Genomic DNA, 21,028 nt, shown 5'->3' with positions numbered 1-21,028 from the left:
GGCCAGTGAGATAAATTTTCTAGTCGATTTAGGAAGCCTTTGTAATTTGATCTTTGATATTTCTGTTTTGCTTAATTCAGAATACAGATTTAGTCACAATAGGTGAACAGGTCCTTAAACTAATGTCTGTCCTGTCTGCAAAGGTTCTAACTGGTTTACTTTGCCCAAATCTAAGGCAAAGAATACTGATTAATACAGTATTTTTTCCTCCTTATGTGGGCACATTGGTTTGATGTAGGTAGGCAAATTTGCATCACTGCAACCATGGATACTATTAAGAGCAGGCACGTGGGCTGAGCTTACAGTAATGATTTTTATTTAAGTCACAGTTTTAAATGAGTTCATGGCACTTAAAAATACAGAATATGAAAAGTGGTTGATTTTTCTAGAAAAAACAATTTTTAGCAGTCATTCTTAACTTTGTTCCATAGTATACTTCCAGTAAAGCGGTTGAATTTAAAATGACAGTGATCTAGAATAGCTTCAAATAATATATCTAGCCTGACAAGTGTGAAAAAACAATTGTTGTGTGCCATTTTTCTTTCAAAATACTAAGAAGCATCCTGCTTGGACTGCTCCAGAGCAGTATCGGTGTGGTGCAGTCCTCGTTTCTGACAGTAACCAAACTCCAGTATTTTGGGAGAGGAGAAATGTGTAATGCATCAACCTGTTACTAAGGGAGAAAGGTGAAGGGTTTTTTCCTAAGCTGTAAAACTTAAGCCAGGAGACCTCATAAATTCTGAGCTCATGATGTGGCTGTGAGGTGCCTGACCACAGGAGCACAGTGACAGCCAGCGTGGCTGAAGTGGGGAAGGTGATGCTGAGTTGCTGTGATTCCTGCAGCTTTCCTCACTTGCCTGTGCCCTTCACTGTAGTTCAGAGCCCTGTTGTTGTTATAGTCAGTTTTTGGAATTTGCTTCAGCTTAAATGAATTGTGCATAATTGAATTTGCACAGCGTGTGATCTTATCTGACCACCTGCTTAAAGAAGTGGCAGCATCAACTTAGACCAGATCACTTAGGGCTTTGATTTTGTTTTGTAAGTCCCCTCATCCTGTCTCAGTTAAAGTAGTCTCTCCTCCTGCTGTGCACAAGGGCCCAGTTTTGTTTCCTTAGTGTCTCCTCTTAGACATGAGAAGGCTGGTACCAGGTCCTGTCTGGTGCCTTTCTCTGGGTGAACCAGCCCAGTTCCCTGAACCTTTCTTCATTGTGCTTCAGCCAGGTGACCATCTTGGTGGTGTTCCACTGTACTTAGTCCTGTATTCCAGGTCTAGCAAGTGTTTGAAGAAACATAACGAGAGGTTGCAATGCAAGTTTTAGCCTTCTGTATTATGTACTGTGTGCATACAACCTGAAAGTTTCAATGTTGGTAAGAAAATGTGAGAAGCAATTGTGTGAAAACAAACAGTGAAAAGCTAAGCTCAAGTCTAAACTTGATGGTGAAATTACTTGGTGGGCCCAAAGGATTTTATTTTCTTAAGTGGAGGAACAAAATACAGAATTTTGAATTTAAAATTGTAGATGAGATGTAAATGAGTTATATGGGCAATTTTTTACACTGAAAGCTTAAGAAATACTTTCAGTACTTAATAGTGCTCAACAGCTCTTCCAAGTTGGCACATGTGAATGATGTGTCATAACAGGTTTTGGCCAAGGACTTAATTTTGCCAACATTCCATGTCCTCACTAAAAAGCAAATTGCTTTCCAAACATATTTGATTGGATAAATCATAGTCATCTGGTGAGCCAGTTGAGTAATACTAAGAGTAAATCATTTGACTTTGCTATGTCATCTGGTTACAGTGTTGAAGAAAAGAGTGCAGAATCAGTCATAAAAGCTCTGGGAAGTGAAAAAATGGTGCAACTCTAATGTTGGCAGCATCCACAGATGGTATGATACTGCTCTTGCACGTAAGCTTGATGCATAATGCAATGCCAAAGAAACAGCTGCCTACTAGATGGTTGGGAAGTGTCAAAATCTAGGATGGTTGTCTGCAATCTAAAGGATTGGCCAACTTTTATGTGGAATAGGAGACCAAATGTGTGAAGAATGTTTGCCATATTGGATTTAAAGGGTATTTGACAAACCAGTGAGGAGTACGTGCTGAGATTACTGACCTTGTGGTCATGCCAGAAGAAATGGTCCCAACTGCCTGTATCTGCAGTTGTGAAAAGCCCTTAAAAAAGTTTGAAGTTTTAATATACAGAATGAACTTAAGCAGAGGGTCATGCTTCTTGTCTCCACAGGGCAAATAAAAACGCCCAGTGCAACATCAGGTAGCTGGTGGTTAATTCTAGAGGCTGTAGCTAAAGAAATTTAGAAATACTATGTTTTGGATTCTATGGCTGGAACTGAAAGTCGTTTCTCAGAGTTTTGAAGATGAATATGTTTCAAAGTGATTGCTGATGACACCAAGAGTGATGCAGGTGTCAGAAAGTGATGATGGAGGAAATGATAAAGGGACCTATGCAAAATTTGAAAAGCTGTATGACAATTTAGGAGAACTTAGACTTAAGTCAAATCATTAGTAGAAGTTTACATTCTTACTGTGTATCAATTACAAGGACATAATAATCTTTCTGCTTTTACCTTCTTTCTAAGGAAGTTCTCTGGATTTCAGAGTTCTTCTCTGTTAACATATTTGGTATTCTTCCTACCGACAGCATTTTAAGACTCGAGAACTTCCTGAGCCAGAGGTGCTTGCTCTGTAGTACTCTTTGGCTTTCCCTTACGTAGATTATCTAGTCTCATCAAAATGTACATAGAATATAAAACAAAGGTATAAAAGCACTCTCTAAGTGGCTGCAAGTATACAGGGTTGTTTAGTCGATAACCCAGAAGTTAATAGGACTGTGTAGTTATTCATGCTGGCATCAGTGATGTTGGTATTGGAGTTTGTGCTCCCAGAAACTGGATACCAGGCACCCGAGATGTTTATACGAAGCTGATGAATTTTACATGAAGCTCTTGTGTTATTGTGTGTGTTTGTACTTATTTCTCCTCCTGCTTTAAATGAAAAAGCTGCTAATTAATACTAGAAATAAGTGACAAATGGATTATATTTGGTTATTGCACCAGGGAGTTGGACTGACTGAGAACATGGAGTGGAACATGTTTAGACTGGAGATGCTGAATACAGTAGGAAAAAAGGAGAACAGCTTTCTGAAATCAATCCTACAAATAAGACCCCTTCAAAGCATTTTTGTAACTCCCTTTGCCTGCCTGGAACTGTGTGGATTTATTTCAGAGGAGCTGATGATCATAACCTGAGTAATTTTCCAGGTATTAATGATGGCAGAGTGGTGAAGCTTTCATTCCTGATCACTTTTACTTTGCTGACCTTGTTTACTTTGGGAAAATACTTGAATCTATGGCTTCAAGAGTGACTGTGAAACTCAGTTGTTGCTGCTGAGAATGCTTCTACCCCTTTTTGTTCACTGCTCACCTGCTAGGAATCTGGTAGAACTCTGTCTGCTTTTCTGCTGGCTACTGAGTGAAAACAGCTCATGAAGAAGTCAAACAGGCACTAGACCTATTGAAAGATAGCTGCTGGGATGGAGAGTTGTTAACAGTTGAGCAGTTAAAGTGATTCAGGTGCCTGTGAAAAGGCAGGTAAAATGGTAAGATTTAACAGCTCAACACATTAAAAAGGAGAAGGTGAGAAGAGCAGTGATTTCTCCCTGCAGCAGAATCAAACTGTTCGCTCAGTTTGGCTCCGGCTCATGGAACTGGACCCTCTGAGTGAACAACTTTGGCATAGTTCCCTGTTGTAATGAAAACTGTGGGAGAAAACAGTGGGTGAATAAATGTAGGGTTGTTCATAGTTGGGCATATGGTCTCCAACACGATTCCTTCAGTAGACACAGCTATTTAGGTTTCTTGATGGCAAAAACCCCAAAAGGCTTCCTCTCTTATTTGAAGTGAGATTTCAGGATGGCTGAGCTTACTGGCTGGTTATCTGGTATGCTGCTACTCAGATTTATTAGCCAGCACTGTGCTTGATCACTTGTTTTGTCAATGCAGTGCATTGCTCCAGGGCTTTGTTAACATGAGGAGTGTTTTTACACTTTATTTGAGGCTTAATCATAGTCTGATGTTTTGTCAGAGGTATTACTCATACTTTCATAAGTGGGAATAACATTACTTGAATCTCATTCCTAGGACTGGTGTTTACCAGACCAAAAAAAGTAAAACTTTGAAAACATATTCAGGTGGAGACCATCACTATTTAAGGGATATTTGACCCTTGTTTGTAAGATGTTTCTCTGAAGACCATACACTGCCATATCTTGGTTTGGAGCAGGGAAGGACATTCTTTAATGAAATTCTAATGCATACTTAAAGTATAACTGAGAGCTGCTGTCTTAAAGGTCAGTGTGGGCAGGAATCATCAGCATTTTCTGAATTCATCTAAATGCCCAACAAAGAATGAACAGGCCTTAGGGCATTTTAGTGACAAACCCATATTGCCTGGAAGAATGATTCCCTACGCTCCGTGCTGTGAAAACATTAGAACAATAATTACTTCCTTCTTTCAGTCTTTGTGCTCTAACAGTGAGTTTACTTGTGCCACAAATAAGATTTGTTGAGGACATTATTGCTCTTGTCTTGGCAGAGCTGCATGTGCCATCCTTCATTCACAGTTCTCTCAAATGTGCCATTAAGATGGAGAGCCACTGCAGAGAATTCTAATTCCTCTGGCTGTTCTTTCTTGCCTGTTGGAAAAATTGTGTGATAGTTGCATTTAGCCACCTGCCTTTGGCATCCCTGTATTACCTGGTGAAGACACCACTGCTGAGGAGTGCTTTGTTTGCACGTTGTGCGGGTGACACACCACTTGCACATCTTGTATCTCAAGCTCCAGAGCTCTTCTCTAAAGCACACTCCAAAGGCTTTTCTGACTGAGCTTTCCAGCTGCCGGGGTGGTGGGTTGGCCAAAACTGGTAGCACTGAATCCAGAATGGAACAGTCACTTCTTGCATTCTTGCAAGATTCTTGGACTTTAATCTATGTGTAGAATAGCTAACACTCTGTAGATAGAGTGTTACAATGATGATCTTGGTCTGTTTTTCTTCTGTAATTAAAAGATGGCCTTTCACTTATGTATGCTCATTATTTCTTTGAAAATAAGTAGTAATTCAAAAGTGTACACATTTGACTTGTAGTATATTCCTGTATGTTTTTGTAAATGTTTTACCCAGAAGGAGACGTCTTTCTGATTCTTCATTCTTGCTGTTTTTCTATTAGGAAAACAAAAAACCCCAAAAGTCAAGCCATTCATAGGTCGTAAAATGCAAGTATTTATCGCGTGACTGAGTCTGAAAAATCTACTGCTTTGGTTGCTTTAGCGTTAGTTTAGTTAATTCAGGTACAGTTCTCCTCTAAAGAATTCTAGACTCAAAATGAAGAAAAAATTTCTGCCATAATTCTGCAGTTTGAAGTGAGGCTGCTGTTGCAGTTCATTTTATAAAGAATCCCCAACTAAATCACCTTTCTGCTGCTCTTTGTAATTAAATTCTATAATAACAGTTACTCAAGAAGGCAAAAGGAGGAGTATTTTATTTATTAAATCTTTCTTACCTGCTGGAATTCATCCTCCTTCAGGCTAAGGAAATGGCAAGAGAATACTTAGTTAATTTGGTGATCTGACTAAGTAGTCAACTATTTAACTATTTAACTTAGTGAGCTATCATTAATAAATGCATCTTAAAAGCTGTTAGTAGAAAAATTCCTGGAAATAAATGTCACTTGTATGATGAGAAATGGATCCATTTCTTTATTTCCTAACTTCCTGATAGGCTGGTTACAGGATCTGATGTACACAGCTGGTTTTAGGCCAGGAACTATAATTCAGGTGACTGGAAAGAAGTTTGTAGTTGGGCTAGAAGCTGCCCATATCTGCAGCTCATGCCCATAAGATCTGTTCCTGATCTTATTTTGATTGATTGAAATACTCTATGGAGGCCATCAGGGTATTCTGAGGAGATGGAAAAGTTCTGTTTTACAGTGTGTTATATAAGGGCCACTGCAAATTGCACATACAGAGCTGGAGGTACTATTAGAGCAGTGAGGGAAGTGGTGTTTGGGAAGGAAGGGCAGGGAAAAAAAAGCTGTAAGAGTTTGTCTTGATGGCTTAGGGAATATGTTCCCAAACTCAAAAGATGGTAGTGACTTTTCAAATGAGATGATGCTGAAATGGGAACAATAAGAATTAAGCCAAAATAAATTAAAACTGGAAATCAAAAGGATCCTTGCTGCTAAAGTAATTAGCTAATAAAAGACATTTATAACAATAATGTAGATAACACAAGCTCATTATGCTGTAGCTAGATGATATTAAAGATCATATTAAGTTGTTTATTATGTGTTTAGGTTGTGTGAGAGCCCTAGCAGAAAAATCTGTTTCACTTTGCATTTTGAACGAAAAGCATCAGATTGGGTCAGATCCAAAAATAAGGATTTTTAGTCATCTCAAATCCTTTAAGCACCATTTGTAGCATATTCTAATGTATCTCTGCTGTCACAGGGATTGTAAAAGTATGATAACTCTAAACAGGAAAGTTGATTTCAAAATAGGATTGTTTCAACTCTGTGACTGCTAACTGGCAATCTGAAAACCTTTACTTTTTCTACCACTAATTAAAATGTTTCTTCATCTGTTCATTCAGGGACTCAAATAAAATTTAGGTTCTGTGCATCGGCTCACTGGTGTTCTGCAATTTATAAACAGCACATTGAAACAACTTGGGCACCAGGTTTTGAGTGTAACGAAGGAAATGAAAACCCTTCTGATAGAATCAACTTGTTTCTTCTTCCCTGGTTTTGATTTTTTTTTTCCTTTTTTTTCTTTTTTTTCTTTTCTTTGTAGAGAGTGAAGTGTTCTTCTGTAAAAGGAGGACTTTTGAAGCAGGAATATACTCTCATCTTTAGCGGTTGCCGGCAGGGAAATGCTGTCTCCTGGCAGTGGGGAACTGCTGCCCTCTGCTGTGTTCAGTGTGCTTTGCTCAGGTTAACGGACCGGGACAATGTGGGATCTGCTTCCCCAAATCTGCAGAGCTTCTTTACCCTCCTGACATTTGAAATATGTGAGGACATTCTTTCAAGTGGTAGAAAGAAATGAAGGGTTAACAACAAGTTACAGAGCTGATGTTAATTTGTTGAGTTGCTGGTCATGAGGCTGTAAAAGCTTGTTGTTACTACATATTTTTTCTGTATTCCTATATTATTTTGGAAATCCCTTTATATAATAAATATTCATCCACATCCCTCATACAAATACATGCATGTAGTAATTTTCATTAAAACTGGATAATCCCAGCCTTCATTAGCCTAGTTAATGATTTTCTGTAATATGAGAATGGGTGACAGTAAATCATTTTTATTTTGGTGATCTCTGCTTTCTTTTAATGAAATGTCTTAAAGGGCTTTTGAAACTCTGGCAAGTATTGTTTGTATCTCTTCCTTTCTTACTTTAAACTTTTGTGTCCTCAGCAATCCAAGTGCAATGAAAGTGACTTCAGCTCTCTGTGATGACTCCCCTTGAAGCATCAAATAAACTTACAAGGAATGTGAAAACTTTCTTGCCCACGTTCTGTGTTGTATGGCTTTGTTGGATGCTATCCAGCACTGCAGTGTGCAAGTGCATTAAGCTTTTTGTAACTTTCATTCCCTTTGCCTTTCCCCTTTCTGTGTGCTTTTCTATCAGCCTTTTTTTAACCAGTAGTTAAGCCCAGGGGAAGCCTTGAGTTGATCTGAATCTCCGATGCTCTGGTAGTAGGTGATGCAAATTGAATTCTTCAGAGTATAGGTACTCCTTAAAAATGGAGTTGGGCTTTTGGGTAAGCTTTGTGGATCCTTTCTGACTGTGACTGGCAATTCATCTTAAGATGAGGCTTAGGTTAGATATTAGGAAAAAATTCTTCACTGAAAGGACAGTTGGGCATTGGAATAGAAAGCCCAGGGAAGTGGTGAAATCCCCATCCCTAGAAGCACTCAAAAGGCTCATGGATGTTGCACTTGGGGATATGGTTTAGTGGTGAACATGGTAGAGCCTGGCTAATGGTTGGACCTGATGAACTTTGAGGTCTTTTGCAGCTCTAGTGATTCTATTTGATGATTGTAAATGAAGGACAAGGGCCCACCTCAGTTGCTGTCCCAATCCTGAGATGGTGATTACACGTTTTTATTAGACCCTGGTTTGATTTGCTCTGTTCCTTTTTGATTTTTTTGGGAATGAGTTCTGCAGTACTTTCTTTTCTTTGCTTTCAAACATCTGCTGGGTAATTTAATTGTCTGCTAATGCCTGTGTTGTCCTAAATAGTTAGTAGTTGCTTTTTATATGCCTTTTCTATGCCATTCATCTTTTCAAAGATTGAGTGTCATATTCCCAACTCAGCTGCTTGCTTTTTATAAGATGAAGAGCTTTGTCAGTTAAGCTTCTCAAATAGAAGACATCTTTATCCTTGATGCTATTCCCTGTATTTTTTTTTAATTTTTGTGGCTTTTATCAGATGAGATGATCAGAAGTGTTTCCAATAGGCAAGATTTATGATTCTCTCAAAATTATACAGCAAAGTAATACTTTCTGGGGTTTGTTTGTTTGTTTGTTTTGTTTTGTTTTTCTGAGCTAGGAGTTTTGTTCACCTTGGTTTAAAACTGACCTATGATTTTAGTTGAGGTTCTATTTTCTAGGTGCTTTTAAGGTAACAGAGAGGTGGAAGAAGTGGAGAATGACCTACATTAGCTATAACATGCTGTCACATTCACTCAGGTATTTGGGTCCTAACTGAAGTCATTTCAAAGCTGAAGTAGGTTGTTATTATCTATAGCATCTTGCTAAAACATACTAAGAAGGAATACTCTGTTTTGAACAGTTGTGCAATTAGTTTGCCAACAGCTGCTGGTATTCTTTAAGGACTGGTGCCTGCCAGGACTCCTGCCCTAGATTCCTGCTGAAATGCTGTAGTTTAGAAACCTGTATTAATATGCAGAAGCTCTGGGGTCAATAAGTAGCATTGAGTCCAGGATCAATATTTTGAAAGTTTGCTTGTTTTCAGGGAAATGACACTTGGTAATAATAAAGTATTTAATGCATCATTGCTTTAATTCTTAGCAAAGCTTGGCTCTAATTTTACAGTAATTTTCACTGCAAGGATATGTATTTTATGTTAATGAGCATTTAGGTAATTCAACCTGCTATAAGAAAATGGGATTTGAGATTCCTTTGTGGAGCTCAAGTTCAGATCAAGTAACAGTCTCCACACTTCTTGCTTAGGCTGTTCTGTCATGGTGATTCAGTTGTAATTTGTGGTTTCAGTTTTTAAAGCTATAACCTTCATCCCCCCAACTCTACTTTTCAGCTTGTTAATTAAGGTATTTTCTCCTTATTTGCAAGTTCAGAAGCTGTAACTGCACTGGAGACCATATTAGTGATCACTGCGCAGGAGAATGAATCTGCTAAAAGCAGCAAAAATATTTTGAAAAATACTTTTTAAAAACTGGGGAGAAGTGATACTAACTTATTAGCAGTGTCAGCGGTACCTGAACTGCTTGTGGCTTCCTCTCAGCTCTCCCCTTTACCGATTAGTTTCCCAGGAGGTGGCAGAAGAGTCAATGACCTGCAGGCAATAACAGCCTTCCTTACCTGTTCTCAGTTAATAACGAAGTGTAGATCACCAGCACCCTTACCACCTGGATTGCACAGAGATGGCAATTGTAGCCCTTCCCCTAAGAGGGTTTACATTTTAACATGGGGAAAGTGGTGGAGTTGCAGTGAATTAAAGTGTAGGCTAGCAAATGCTTTTATCCATTCGAGTCAAAAAGTAGCATTATGAATGTTTTCCCATTTAGAGGAAGGTATCATCTCTCATTCTGAAATGTTTAGATTCATTAGAATGATGTAAGAAATAAACTATTGGCATTTCTGCTTTTAGCATTGTACCAACTTTGTTGTATGACAAAGTCTTTTTGAAAACAATTGTTATAGAACCTAATGAAGTCCTCTGTGTATTCAGAAATGTATGGCAAGTATTTGAGCATCCACAGAACAGCACTGCTGAGGTTCCATCCTGATCTCCATCAGCAGATTATTTTATAATTGTGATGTGATCAGTTTTCACTGTTTTTAAAACAGCAGGACTGAAGGACTGAGTTGTTTATCTCCGGGAACAACCTCCTCACTGTCTGCAGGCGGGGAAAACCCCCCACTGTCATTAGTATTGTGCAAGCACTTCATCTCCTGGCTACGTGAGGTTGTTCGCCTCATCTCTTTTCTGCTTGGCTGCTTTGATGTAGCACCAAATATGTCAAATTGCAGTCTCTTCTTGATGTGGTGTTAAGCAAGCATGAACAGCAACTGAGATGAATCTGGAGTAGTTTGAGGCTTTACCAGATAAAAGATGTGTATTATTAATATATTTTTTCTCACTCATTTTCACTTGTTTTTTTACCAGTCTGCCCTTATATTTTCAGGGGAGGCACAGATGCTTTATTAATTCTTTGTGAATTTTTCAACAGCAATAGATCTAATTTTTGTGGCTACTTTGCATGGACCATTTAGAAGGTGTTCCACTACTGAAAGCTCCTCCTGAAGGGGCTCTTTCAAAAAGGTGGGATGGGATGAATCAGATTCTGAGCCATTCTACAATAACTGAAGGATCTTCATAGGTTATCCATACTGAAATAAACCTCAAAGGTTTTCCTGCTTTCCTCCCATCACACTCCCCCTCCAACAGCTCCTGTATGACAGTCTTAATCAAACTAGCCTTCTGTTAAAGCCCACTAGGTGCATAAGGAAAACCATGTTCTGGGGGATATGCTTAGCCTAGTCAGCCTGGGTCCTACAGGGAACAATCCAGAGTGAAATTACATCCTCGCTCCAGCCTGGCCTTGACACTGTGGAGAGGAGTTCCAGCTAGTCACACCCTGCTGGATTTACCACTGAGTAGAGCCTTGAGAATATAACTTTGCTTGGCTGACAATTACCACTTGAGATTAGGGTCCATCCACATCAAATACAGACTGGGTGAAATCTTCATTGAAGGTGTGGGGAAAGGATGAGACAAGACTCTTGAGCTTTTGGATCTTTCATGAGGGCTTTTATACTTCAGCAGTTTTAACGTTGTGATTCAGTGTCTGTTGTTCACTACAAGTCTTTTTGAGAGTTCCATGGAACCTATTTAAGGCTATGTATGAATACTGTTTTTTCTCCTCTGTGGACAAATGGAACCAACAGATCAAAGGCAGCTGTAGATTAATCACATACTTTTACTCTGAAGAATTTCAGTAATGTTTTTTGATCGCAAAGATCTCATAGTTTTTAATACTAAAGGACTTTTCAGGTCAGCCTGGTAGCAGATTTGGCTGGGATGGAGTTAATTTTCCTCTCAGCAGTCCATATGGTGCTGTGTTTTGGAGTGTGACAAACTGTTGATGAACATGCCAGTGTTTTAGCTATTGCTGAATAGCACTCACACCGTGTCAGGGCCTTTTACATTCTCACTCTGCTGCCCTGGCAAGTAGGCTGGGGGCAGGCTAGAGGTTGTGAGGGGATACAGCTGGAGCCTCTGACCCAAACTGACTGAAAAGATACTCCATGTATTTTACTATCTTGCTCAACAATAATTTAGGAGGAAGTGGCTGTTGCTGAGGTTGGCCATTGATCTGCTGGTGGTTAGTGATTTGGCTTGCCTTACTTGTATGTGTGGATTTATTTTTTTTTTTTTTTTTCTTTTTTTCTTTTTTTCCCTTTCACTTATTTATCTTGACCTGTGAGGTTTCTCCTGTTGATTTTGCCTTTCTGATTCTCTCCCTCATCCCTCTGGGAGGGAGGGAGGGAGGGAGGGAGTGGTTGGTTAGATGCTTACCTGTCATCCAGGCTCAACCTACCATGGACTGTTTCTGGACCTGTTAAATATGTTTGAAGCAATGTAGTACATTCTGATTTTAGGAATCTTCTGGTTGAGTTCTATTCTAATCACAGTACAGTCTATTCAAAATACAGTAATTTTTTTTTCCTCATTGAAATGTTGCTAATATAATGAAATAATTTTCTGTGGTGAATTTAACAGGTCAGATAGACACCTATCTGATGCATGTACAATGTCTTTATTGGTTCAAACTTCAAGTATTGCAAGAAGAACTTTTTTTTTTTTTTTTTTTTTTGGTCATTTCCTGGTCTGTATTGAAGATGTCCTCCTGACTGGTGGCTTCCAGCTAGGAAAAAGTAATGCTGAGTTTTGGCTTTCATAGTCGTCATACTAGCCAATTCTGTGACCTCTCTCATTCTCAGGAACTTCTTGTGTGAGAACTAAACATGTAAAGCATACTCCAGTAGGGCTAAAATACTTTCAAAACATCATAAGAAAAGGAAGATATTCCACTCAGGACACTTTAATTCCAAAATATTCAATGGCTTCATGCCTGCCTTAGAGAACATGACTATCTGTAACTTTTTGGCAAGGCATGCTACTGTTTTAATATAAGCTCCTATATAGCATTTTGCTAGACTTTCCCCCCTTTGATATTCTTGATTCTCATTCTCTGATATTCTCATTATATAAATTCTGCTTCTTGTTGCTTAGGTAGCCTTACCCTCTCACTTGATTCCCCTTCCTGTGGTGGGGAATTTTGGTATTTATTCTAGGCTTGCTACCTTCTTCTGGGAAACTTGCACATGATTGATATCCTCAGAGACCTCTATTCCTCCAGTCAGTTTGGCTGAAGTTAAACTGCAGCGTTAGAATTACTGAGAGGCAGGAACTGACAGATGAATGATATGATTAAATATCTTTGAAATCACACTTGGAATACGTAGGACCTCTATTCAGTGGTGATTGTCAGGAAAGTCTGTTTTTCATGAAGTTTTGCTTCTGAACGCTCTTCAGTCTGTCACCACATATTTTGAAGCCTGATTATTTTTGCATATAATGGAGGACATGATAATGCAGACACCTCTGGGTTCTTTCTCCAATATAGTATATTTTCCTCCTCTGTTTTGGGCTGAAATACTCCTAAAGTAAGCATACAAATGCCCATAGTGATGGTCACTCAGTTGGGAAGGGAGATACTCTTGACTGTTTTTTGTCTTGACTTACCAAGGCTTATGAAGGACCTCATTGGAGTCATGTCCCAGATCTGTCTTATATGTAACAATTTAAAACTTGGAATAAACTGGGAGAAAAATCACAAACACCCACTGAAAAGTTTCTATTCATAGGACTTGTTCTGGGCTTAAATGCCATTGCAGGGCAAGTTTAAAAAACAAGAAGGCAACTATTAATCAGCTTCCTCTTTCCAAAGCAACATTTCACATTCCTTCTGAAGTTAATGAGGCTGTGGTATTCTTCAGGGTTTTGGAAACTTAAGACACAGACAGCAGTATTCTGCACATTTTTATATGAGAGTATTAAGCTTTTTTAAAAGGACATATGCACATCAGCGTTCTGAGCGGGATGTGTAGCAGTGGCTGCTGGTTTAACTGCTGCAAACATGTTTACCTGCCAAGCTCACAAAACCATGTTTCTAAACTATGGAGACCTGCTAAAGATGTCCTTTAGAAGGGGGATTTCAGCTCACAGTGTTTTGAATTTATGAACCTTTTTGCCCGAAAGAATGGTGCAAAAGATTTTTTGGCAGTTCAGGAGCATGCAGGAACAAGCAGTACATTTTTTGGCTGCTCTCTCAAAATTGGCTTAGATGGTCATCTGATACTTCAGAGAGCAAGAACTGCAGAGCCAAAGAGCTTCCTGGGTGCTGATGGATGCAGTTTGCACCAGACATCAGTAGTTCCCAAGCTAGTGTTCAAATTTCATTTGCGTTATAGAAATTGCTTATAAAATTACTACTCCTTGAGTAAGAAACTGTTATAGACATTACATTACAGCTCTCTGCTAGTATGGGGTAATCTTAAACCAGCATCCAAGCTGTTTTGCAGAGCTTTTTCATTTCTGTGTACACTTTGAAGACCTTACAGACTACGATTAGGCAGATTTATTAGTTTTAAGTACTTGCAATAATAAAAAGTGTATTAAAAATAATAAAAAATGAATTGTATTTCATATCCCAGAAGTGTACCAGCTCAGGCTTCTGGTGAAGGGGCACCTAAGCTTGAGTCCCACCAGCTTGACAGGTGCCTGCAGTGGTACTTAAGGGACATGCCCTGTCTTGAAGAAATATGGCGCCTTTTCCCCTTTGGTTTGGCAGTCTGAACAGTTGGTACATTGGTCAAGTTAGACCTTCACTACCCATTTCATTAAAAGCTCCAGGTCTTGCTGCTTATGAGATTGCTGTTTCCTAGCCTGTGTTGTATTGAGGATACAGGTGGAACACATGGATCGATGAAATTGGTACTACTTGTGTTCCATCAAGAATAGCTGGCAAGTGCTGAACTGAAGCATTAAGTTTCTATGAAAGTCTCATAGTGTGTTTTTTTTTGATGCTATTATAGCTCTTGTTTCTCTCTATCCAATATTCTTAGTGCTCAGGGAGACTTTGAAGTAGGAGCTTTCTTATTTTAAGACAACAGAATTAGTCTTGCTCACTAATTGAAGATCATAATGATGTGGGCATTTTTATTGTGCATGTGGGAGCATAAAGATGGGTTACTGCCGAGTAAACATTCAAACAAAAGGTGAAATAAAGACAATTCATTACAGGTAGTATTTTTGTAAGGATGAAACCAGTTATTTTCACTCAGAACACTTTTGAGGAAACATGGAGATGGTGAGCTCTGACTGTAGGAGCTTTTATGTGATAATACAAAATACAGACTAATAAATTGGCAATGAGAAGTGATAGGTAGTTAAGGCCATATTCTTCTAATTAATGACTTAGTCATTGTGTTGATACATTATTTTTTGTGTTTTGAAATGTTAATTCAACCCTCAGTTTGAATCAGAGCAATAATTAAGTGTGGATATGTTTCTGCAGAGCTCAGAAGTGGACTTGGAAATCTTCTATTTCATATGTTTCTCTATATGAGAACATACTATATGTTTATATTTCAGAAAGATTTATGTTAACAGTTTTTGGGGGTTTTTTTAAGCTTTTGAGCACAAATAATTGTTTTGAGCAAGTGAAACCATTACAGTTAAATCTCAGGATTTGGTCAGCAAAATATGTAAGAATATATTTTAATTTTATAAGTTTAATCACTGTATTTTTAAGCTTGTGGGCAGGCAAATGTGTAAAATGTTTCATCTTTGTATGAAGGTCAAGATGATTTTGTAGTGTAACCAATTTATTTATCTACAGCTGCAAATATATGGCTGAAAGAATCAGATGTTTTATGAGGTCTTCATCAACAGTGTAGATGTAATTGCCTGAAGTTACTTAAGCCTTCTCTTCCTTATTGTATCTTACTGATGGAATCTTTTGTGGACGTGTAGACTTTATCTTCCTCTTATTGATTCTTCTATGCCCATGGCAGATTAGAGCTTATATTTTCTGCATCACAAAAAGCTATTTCTGCAATATTCACGAACTGCTTTTGGCTCTTTGACTTTATTTGTTGTCATGGAATTGCCATGCATTTGACTGAGTGTTATTTCAGTGAGAAATTACGTTATTACAATGCGATTAGAGGTGTGGAAGTAAGATGGATTGTTGATCCATAGTGCATAGAAAAGGTTGTTTTGTGGGATGGTACCGTTGTTATGTTTGGCAAGAGACTACGCTCTCTGCCTGTGTTCTTGCCCTTGTGCAATGTTCCACGTGTGGTGTTTGAGTATGTGCTCGGTTGTGCTCTGCTCTGACTCTTCAGTCACAAGTCCTTTTACTGGGACCTCCAGCCAGCAGAAGGAACATTAAAGGGGGTTGTAGGTTCCTCTGTCAGACTTTCTACTTAGGGTTACCCTTGGATATTCTTGCAAGAAAAACATAATCTAACTTAGCTAGACGAAGAAGGTACATTTTTGGTTTCTTTACAGTCTTTGTTTCTTTTTTGTGACAATTAAATTCAGGGTTAAATTTTTTCCTTTGGTCCTGCCCATATTCCTGCACTCACATGCAGATGATCTACTGTGGGAATTCATATCTAAGGCTATTTGGTGAAAAACAGTAGGTCACAGCACATGGTGGAAAGACAACTATGCTTATTAATATGGAAATACTGTCATTGGTGATCCTTGGAGAGTCTACCAAGAACGAGGACCTCATGCAAATGAACTTTATTTTGAGGTTTACTGTGGGCTGAGTTACACATTTTTTCTCCAGACATCTTGCCTTAGTTTTGGTTTCATCAATCTGCACATTTATATAAAGATGACTGTCTCAGTGTAATTCATGAAGTTACTCGTTTCTGAGCTGGAAGTGTCAATGTAATTTTACACTACACTAAACTTGCTACCTCGGGGGTGCTTATCAGGTAAACCAAACAAAGTAAAAGGGAGATGATAAAAGGCTGCTACAGATGTAAACTTGATGAACAGTTATGTGCTAAAGAGAGTTCTTTACAATACCGCTTAATGCTATAAAAAATAGAAATGATGGCTGATGTTATTTTATTGAAGTTTTTTTGCAAAGACAAGTTAGCTTATGGTACAAGAGCAGAGTAATTGCAGAGGCCATGTTTTGGATCATTTTCATCAATTTCTATAACGCAATTTATTAAACCACATGAATTGATTGAAATCCTGCAGAGACCCCTGCACTTGCAAAAAGGGAAATAAAGTTTGAATCTTATAGGACTTGATTAAAAACAAACCATTTAAAAATTTTGCATTTTAGATTTGTTAGCACATAGCAAAGAAGAAAATTCTAAGGAGACTATGACAGTATTTACCTCGGTTCTAAAGAAAAAAAGCTTTTTTTCCTTGAACTCTTTTAAGTGTTCACATGTACAGTTGTTTGAAATCCTTTACCAAGAGCTCTTCATAATCAAATCAATGCACACTTCAGACTGTGCATGATTTCAAAATGCTAACGGGGAAAAATAGCAGTTTCTGATTTTGTGTTGAAGTCGGAGAGTATTCATGTATTTCTGTACTATTTCTTTATTCCTTTTGGTAGACCATTAGGAATTTTACTCAGCAATTAAAGACCATTTTTTTGACGTGTCAAATAACCTTGAATTTTTAATGTTTGAAAATGAGGATTAAATATCCCGGAGCCATTCATTTTGTGGTCTGCTGACACTTCTTTGAAAAAGCTAGTGTAAATTGCAGATCAGCAAATTCCCTGCTGTTAGGCTTACAACGTCCCTGGTTTTATAATTACACACAGCTGATTTTTAAAATGGGTTTTCACATGCTCATTGGTGCAGTGCGAAAGCACCTCGCAGGAAGCGTTGGGTTTATCTCTATCGGGCCGTGAAACGAGTCCCTTGCTGCAACATCTCGCCCCTCCCCTAAGCAAGCGGCGCACACCGAGCAGTGGCTCTGCTGGAGTTGCTTCTGTTTTCATGGAGGAGATAGCGGTCCTTGCACTGCAGCAGGTGGAGCTGCCTTGGATCGAACGCGGGCTTCTGGCTGAGAGAATCTGAGTATTACTTTGGGCCGTGAGACAGTTGTCACTTCAAGCTGGCGCTAACGTAATTAAATGTAAAGCTGACTCAGAAATTTTAAAAATGGACACAGGATTTTTTCTTTGCTTTTTTAATAAGATCTGGTTTCTAACGTGAAGCAACATTTTTCCTGAAGGATTCAACCTATTTATATATAAAGGCTGATTTTTGAACACTATGGACTAGATTAAATGTCAAAGACAGGCAGCAAGCAGCGCTTACAGAAGCATTTTTCTGGAATCTCAGTCACGGATCGATTGAAGTGCACAGGGTCTGAAAAAATGTCTCCTAGCATAAAAAACTTGGATTGTTTTTCTCCGATGCTATGCCACTGTAAAGTAGCATGTACCAACAACACAATATCTTTAATGTTTGGATGTAAGGTGGGTCTATAAAAGGACTTTCCTGGAAATGTAAGCTGCATTTAATGAATGATTGCCTTTGTGTCTAATGTAACTGTACCTTAAATTTCTGCTTAAATAAGTGTATGTTGTGTTCCGTGCCTTATTCAATTATCCGAGCTCTTAGGATGGTGACAGAAGTAATGAATTATCATGCCTACTGTTTAAAGATCCCTTTGAAAAACATTTTGAATTTACTGAATGCCGCATGTAGAATGTCATCATTCTTCATTAATCGGCATTAATCATCATGTAATCAGTTTATTGCACTTGGCTTTCATTTTCTTCAGCTGTAGAGAATTAAATACACAAGAGACTTGCACTGAGATACAGGGCTGGAAATGCCTCCTGACATCATTTTGATGGAAGCAATTGTTAGTGGCAGGTTTGGGTTTAACAGTGCCCTCGGGCATTTAGTCATTTTAGGACTACATCAACTGTTTAGGTTTCAGAGGAATAAAACATATATAATTTGGTAATAATCAGAATGATAAACAATATATTCAGTGTTGTGTCAAAAATGTTTTTTTCTTTCTTTCTTTTTAGTAAAATTAACACTCAATGTCAAGGATATGAGGAGAATGTTAAGTACTGGAAAGCCACTTCAAAATTAAAGGAACATGTGTATGAAGTTATTTTTGTGGCAGAAATTAGTAAATCTTTCTCTCTAAAACTTTCTTTATATGTTCAGGGTTTCCAAGTCATGTTTGTTATTTTTAACAAAAAAAAAAAATTCAACTAGATTTAATTTTATAAAGCATGGTCAGTTGTGTTTATACATATATATACTCACATACATTTATGTGTGATGAATTTATATATACATGTATATAAACATGTATGTGTCACAAGATCTTGATGATGAATAAATGTCACCTATGTTGGGAGGGTGGAATCTAAATTTTTATGGCTCTTCTGATAGTGTAAATATTAGAAAACTTAAAGTTGAACGCTTTATTTCCAGGAGGAAGACTTTGCCTTGTTTTGAGTCCGCTTATCCTTCCTGCGTCCAAAACATTTTTCAGTTGGAAATATGTACCTATTTATTGATGGAGACTAATTGATATAACACTTAAGATTTCTTTTCTTTCTTTTTTCTTTTTTGGCGGAACTGCACGCTCCTTATTTATAAGACGCTCGTATTTAAACAAGGAATTTGTGAAGAAAGCCGTGTGATGAATATACTCTCGGGCTAGATTTTGCCCGTTGAGCTGCAGAGCAGGGCTGCCGTTCACTTTAAGAGCGAACTAAGAATGCCCAGCCCCCGCGCAGGCTGCACTTGGGGCATGTTGTGGCGGGGCTCAGCGATGGCGGCGCGGCCGCGCAGCTGCCCGGGGCGGCCGCCGGGGGGCGCTGCGGGTGCGCTGCCCGCGCCGCGTTCGCCCCGCTGCCGTCCTTGGGCATCGGGCACCGGGCACCGGGCAGGGCGGCCGCGGCCTCCCGAGCGGGGATCGCTCGCCACGGCCGTCTGTGGGATGCCTTGGGCTGTTTGTGCACGGGCTCGGGTTATCTGCCAATTGCTGTTACTCCCCAGCGGGTGATCCGTGCTACCTACGTACCGCCTACCTTGTACCTCTCTACTGCCTGCGTCCCCGGCGAACGGGAGCGTTTCTGTTTCAACAGTGCAGAGACTTTGCACCAGGCTCTCGTCAGTTTTTGAACAAAAGTTGCAGGGCTGGATAGTACTAAAAATAAAATGCTCTTGTCCTCTGAGACGATACAGGCTTTGACTGCTGAGTAAATATTTAAATGGCAATGTGAAGCAGTAGTACAGGGTACCCTGTACCAGTCCTTCATGTAATGAAACAATCTCACACAAGTAATCACATGAAATAGTGTTTTCAATTTTCCTTTTTTAGGCCGCATGAAAAGAACACTCACAATCTGAGTGTTACCTCTTTATTGTCTTTTCCTTGGCCTTTTGGGATGGGTGAACTTTATTACAAATATTTCTGGAGTTTTTGTAAAAGTATATTCTTCAAATTTTTATTGTTTGAGGGTGTTTATGACGTGAAGCATTACATAAATAAGTTTAACACTATCTGTGCATTTTGACATATGATGGAACGCTGTGACCTAAATAACCATGCTATAAGCAGTTATATTCAAGATACAATGTCAAACTGAAACTGTTCAAGAAGGGTGAAATGCCTTATGTCTTTTGTCACAGCTCTAGTTATTAGAGAAAACAGAGTGTTTTTATTTGAGAATGGAGCAGTTAGTTACTCAACGTACTGAACTTATGTTTGAAAAAGCAAACCCAAAGATCAAAAACCCTCATCCAGTATTGCAAATCATTCAGTTTATCATATGTTGATGCCTAAGTTGAAAATAATACTGAATGTCCTATTCCATGATCAGTGAAGAAGTTCTAAAAAGACACTGACCACTATCATCTTTTCTTACATTACTTAAGTTTGTTATTCACAGTCTTTTAACTTATCAGTATGAATTGCTGTTTATCTGCAAAGAGATTTTATTTGGCTTTCGTAATCTTATTTTTCACAAATAAGTTTTCTGGTTGACTTCAGTTCTGCAATAGTGGAGTATATCTTTAATTTTGTGTGCTTTTTTTCCCTTGTGTTGAAGGCGCTATTATTTTCCTAAACACTAGTTCCTAGTTTAGTACTAGACTCCAGGAAAGACTTGTACAAAATGCATTAGCATCTTTAATATCTTATTCATTTTTGATTATTTTTGTTTTAGCCACGTATGCAAAATTTTCTGTATTGTTGCTTTTGTTATTAGAGTTGTTGGAAGTTATTTTCTGCTGAAGGGTGACAGATTTTTGAAAGCTGGGGAGACGTGAGAGCTGTATTTAGTCTTCTCTACCCGTTTGTGTTTGACATTGCATCCAGGTAATTTTATGCAGGAGTGGAGGTGTTGCATTTCAAACAGTGATTCACAATAATGTCAGTTGCTGGCATGATCTTTGGAAGGGTCCTTTCAGGTTTAGTTTAACTGGTAAAATGGAGAAATGATTTGAAAAGGATAACTATTTAAACTTGGGGAATTGTGTGCAAATAATCTAGCGCTACTTGGTTTCATCATGCTGCCTGTTCAGACTGCCGCAGAAAGTTTCTGGTCCTGTGAGCTTCTGTATGTTTTTCAAATTCAAGTTATTAGA

The 21,028-nt window shown here is 38.6% G+C and overlaps 1 protein-coding gene across 23 annotated transcripts in view; it reads left to right on the top strand.

Moving 5' to 3' along the window:
* DLG1 (discs large MAGUK scaffold protein 1) overlaps positions 1 to 21,028 on the top strand; it is a 146,792-nt gene that overhangs the window by 27,224 nt on the left and 98,540 nt on the right. Inside the window, exon 1 of one of the 23 annotated variants that reach the window (XM_040073681.1) lies at positions 17,677 to 17,883. The exons of the other annotated variants lie outside the window; for them this stretch is intronic. Coding sequence (XP_039929615.1) covers positions 17,692 to 17,883 — 192 coding nt within the window. The 5' untranslated portion in view covers positions 17,677 to 17,691. Of the gene's footprint in view, positions 1 to 17,676; positions 17,884 to 21,028 lie in introns of those variants that run through there. 23 annotated transcript variants of the gene reach the window in all.

Source organism: Hirundo rustica, chromosome 10 (genome assembly GCF_015227805.2).
Source record: "Hirundo rustica isolate bHirRus1 chromosome 10, bHirRus1.pri.v3, whole genome shotgun sequence".
NCBI classification, from domain to species: domain Eukaryota; kingdom Metazoa; phylum Chordata; class Aves; order Passeriformes; family Hirundinidae; genus Hirundo; species Hirundo rustica.
The sequence above is the reverse complement of the archived record's forward strand: the minus strand, read 5'-3'. Positions and strand labels throughout refer to the sequence as shown.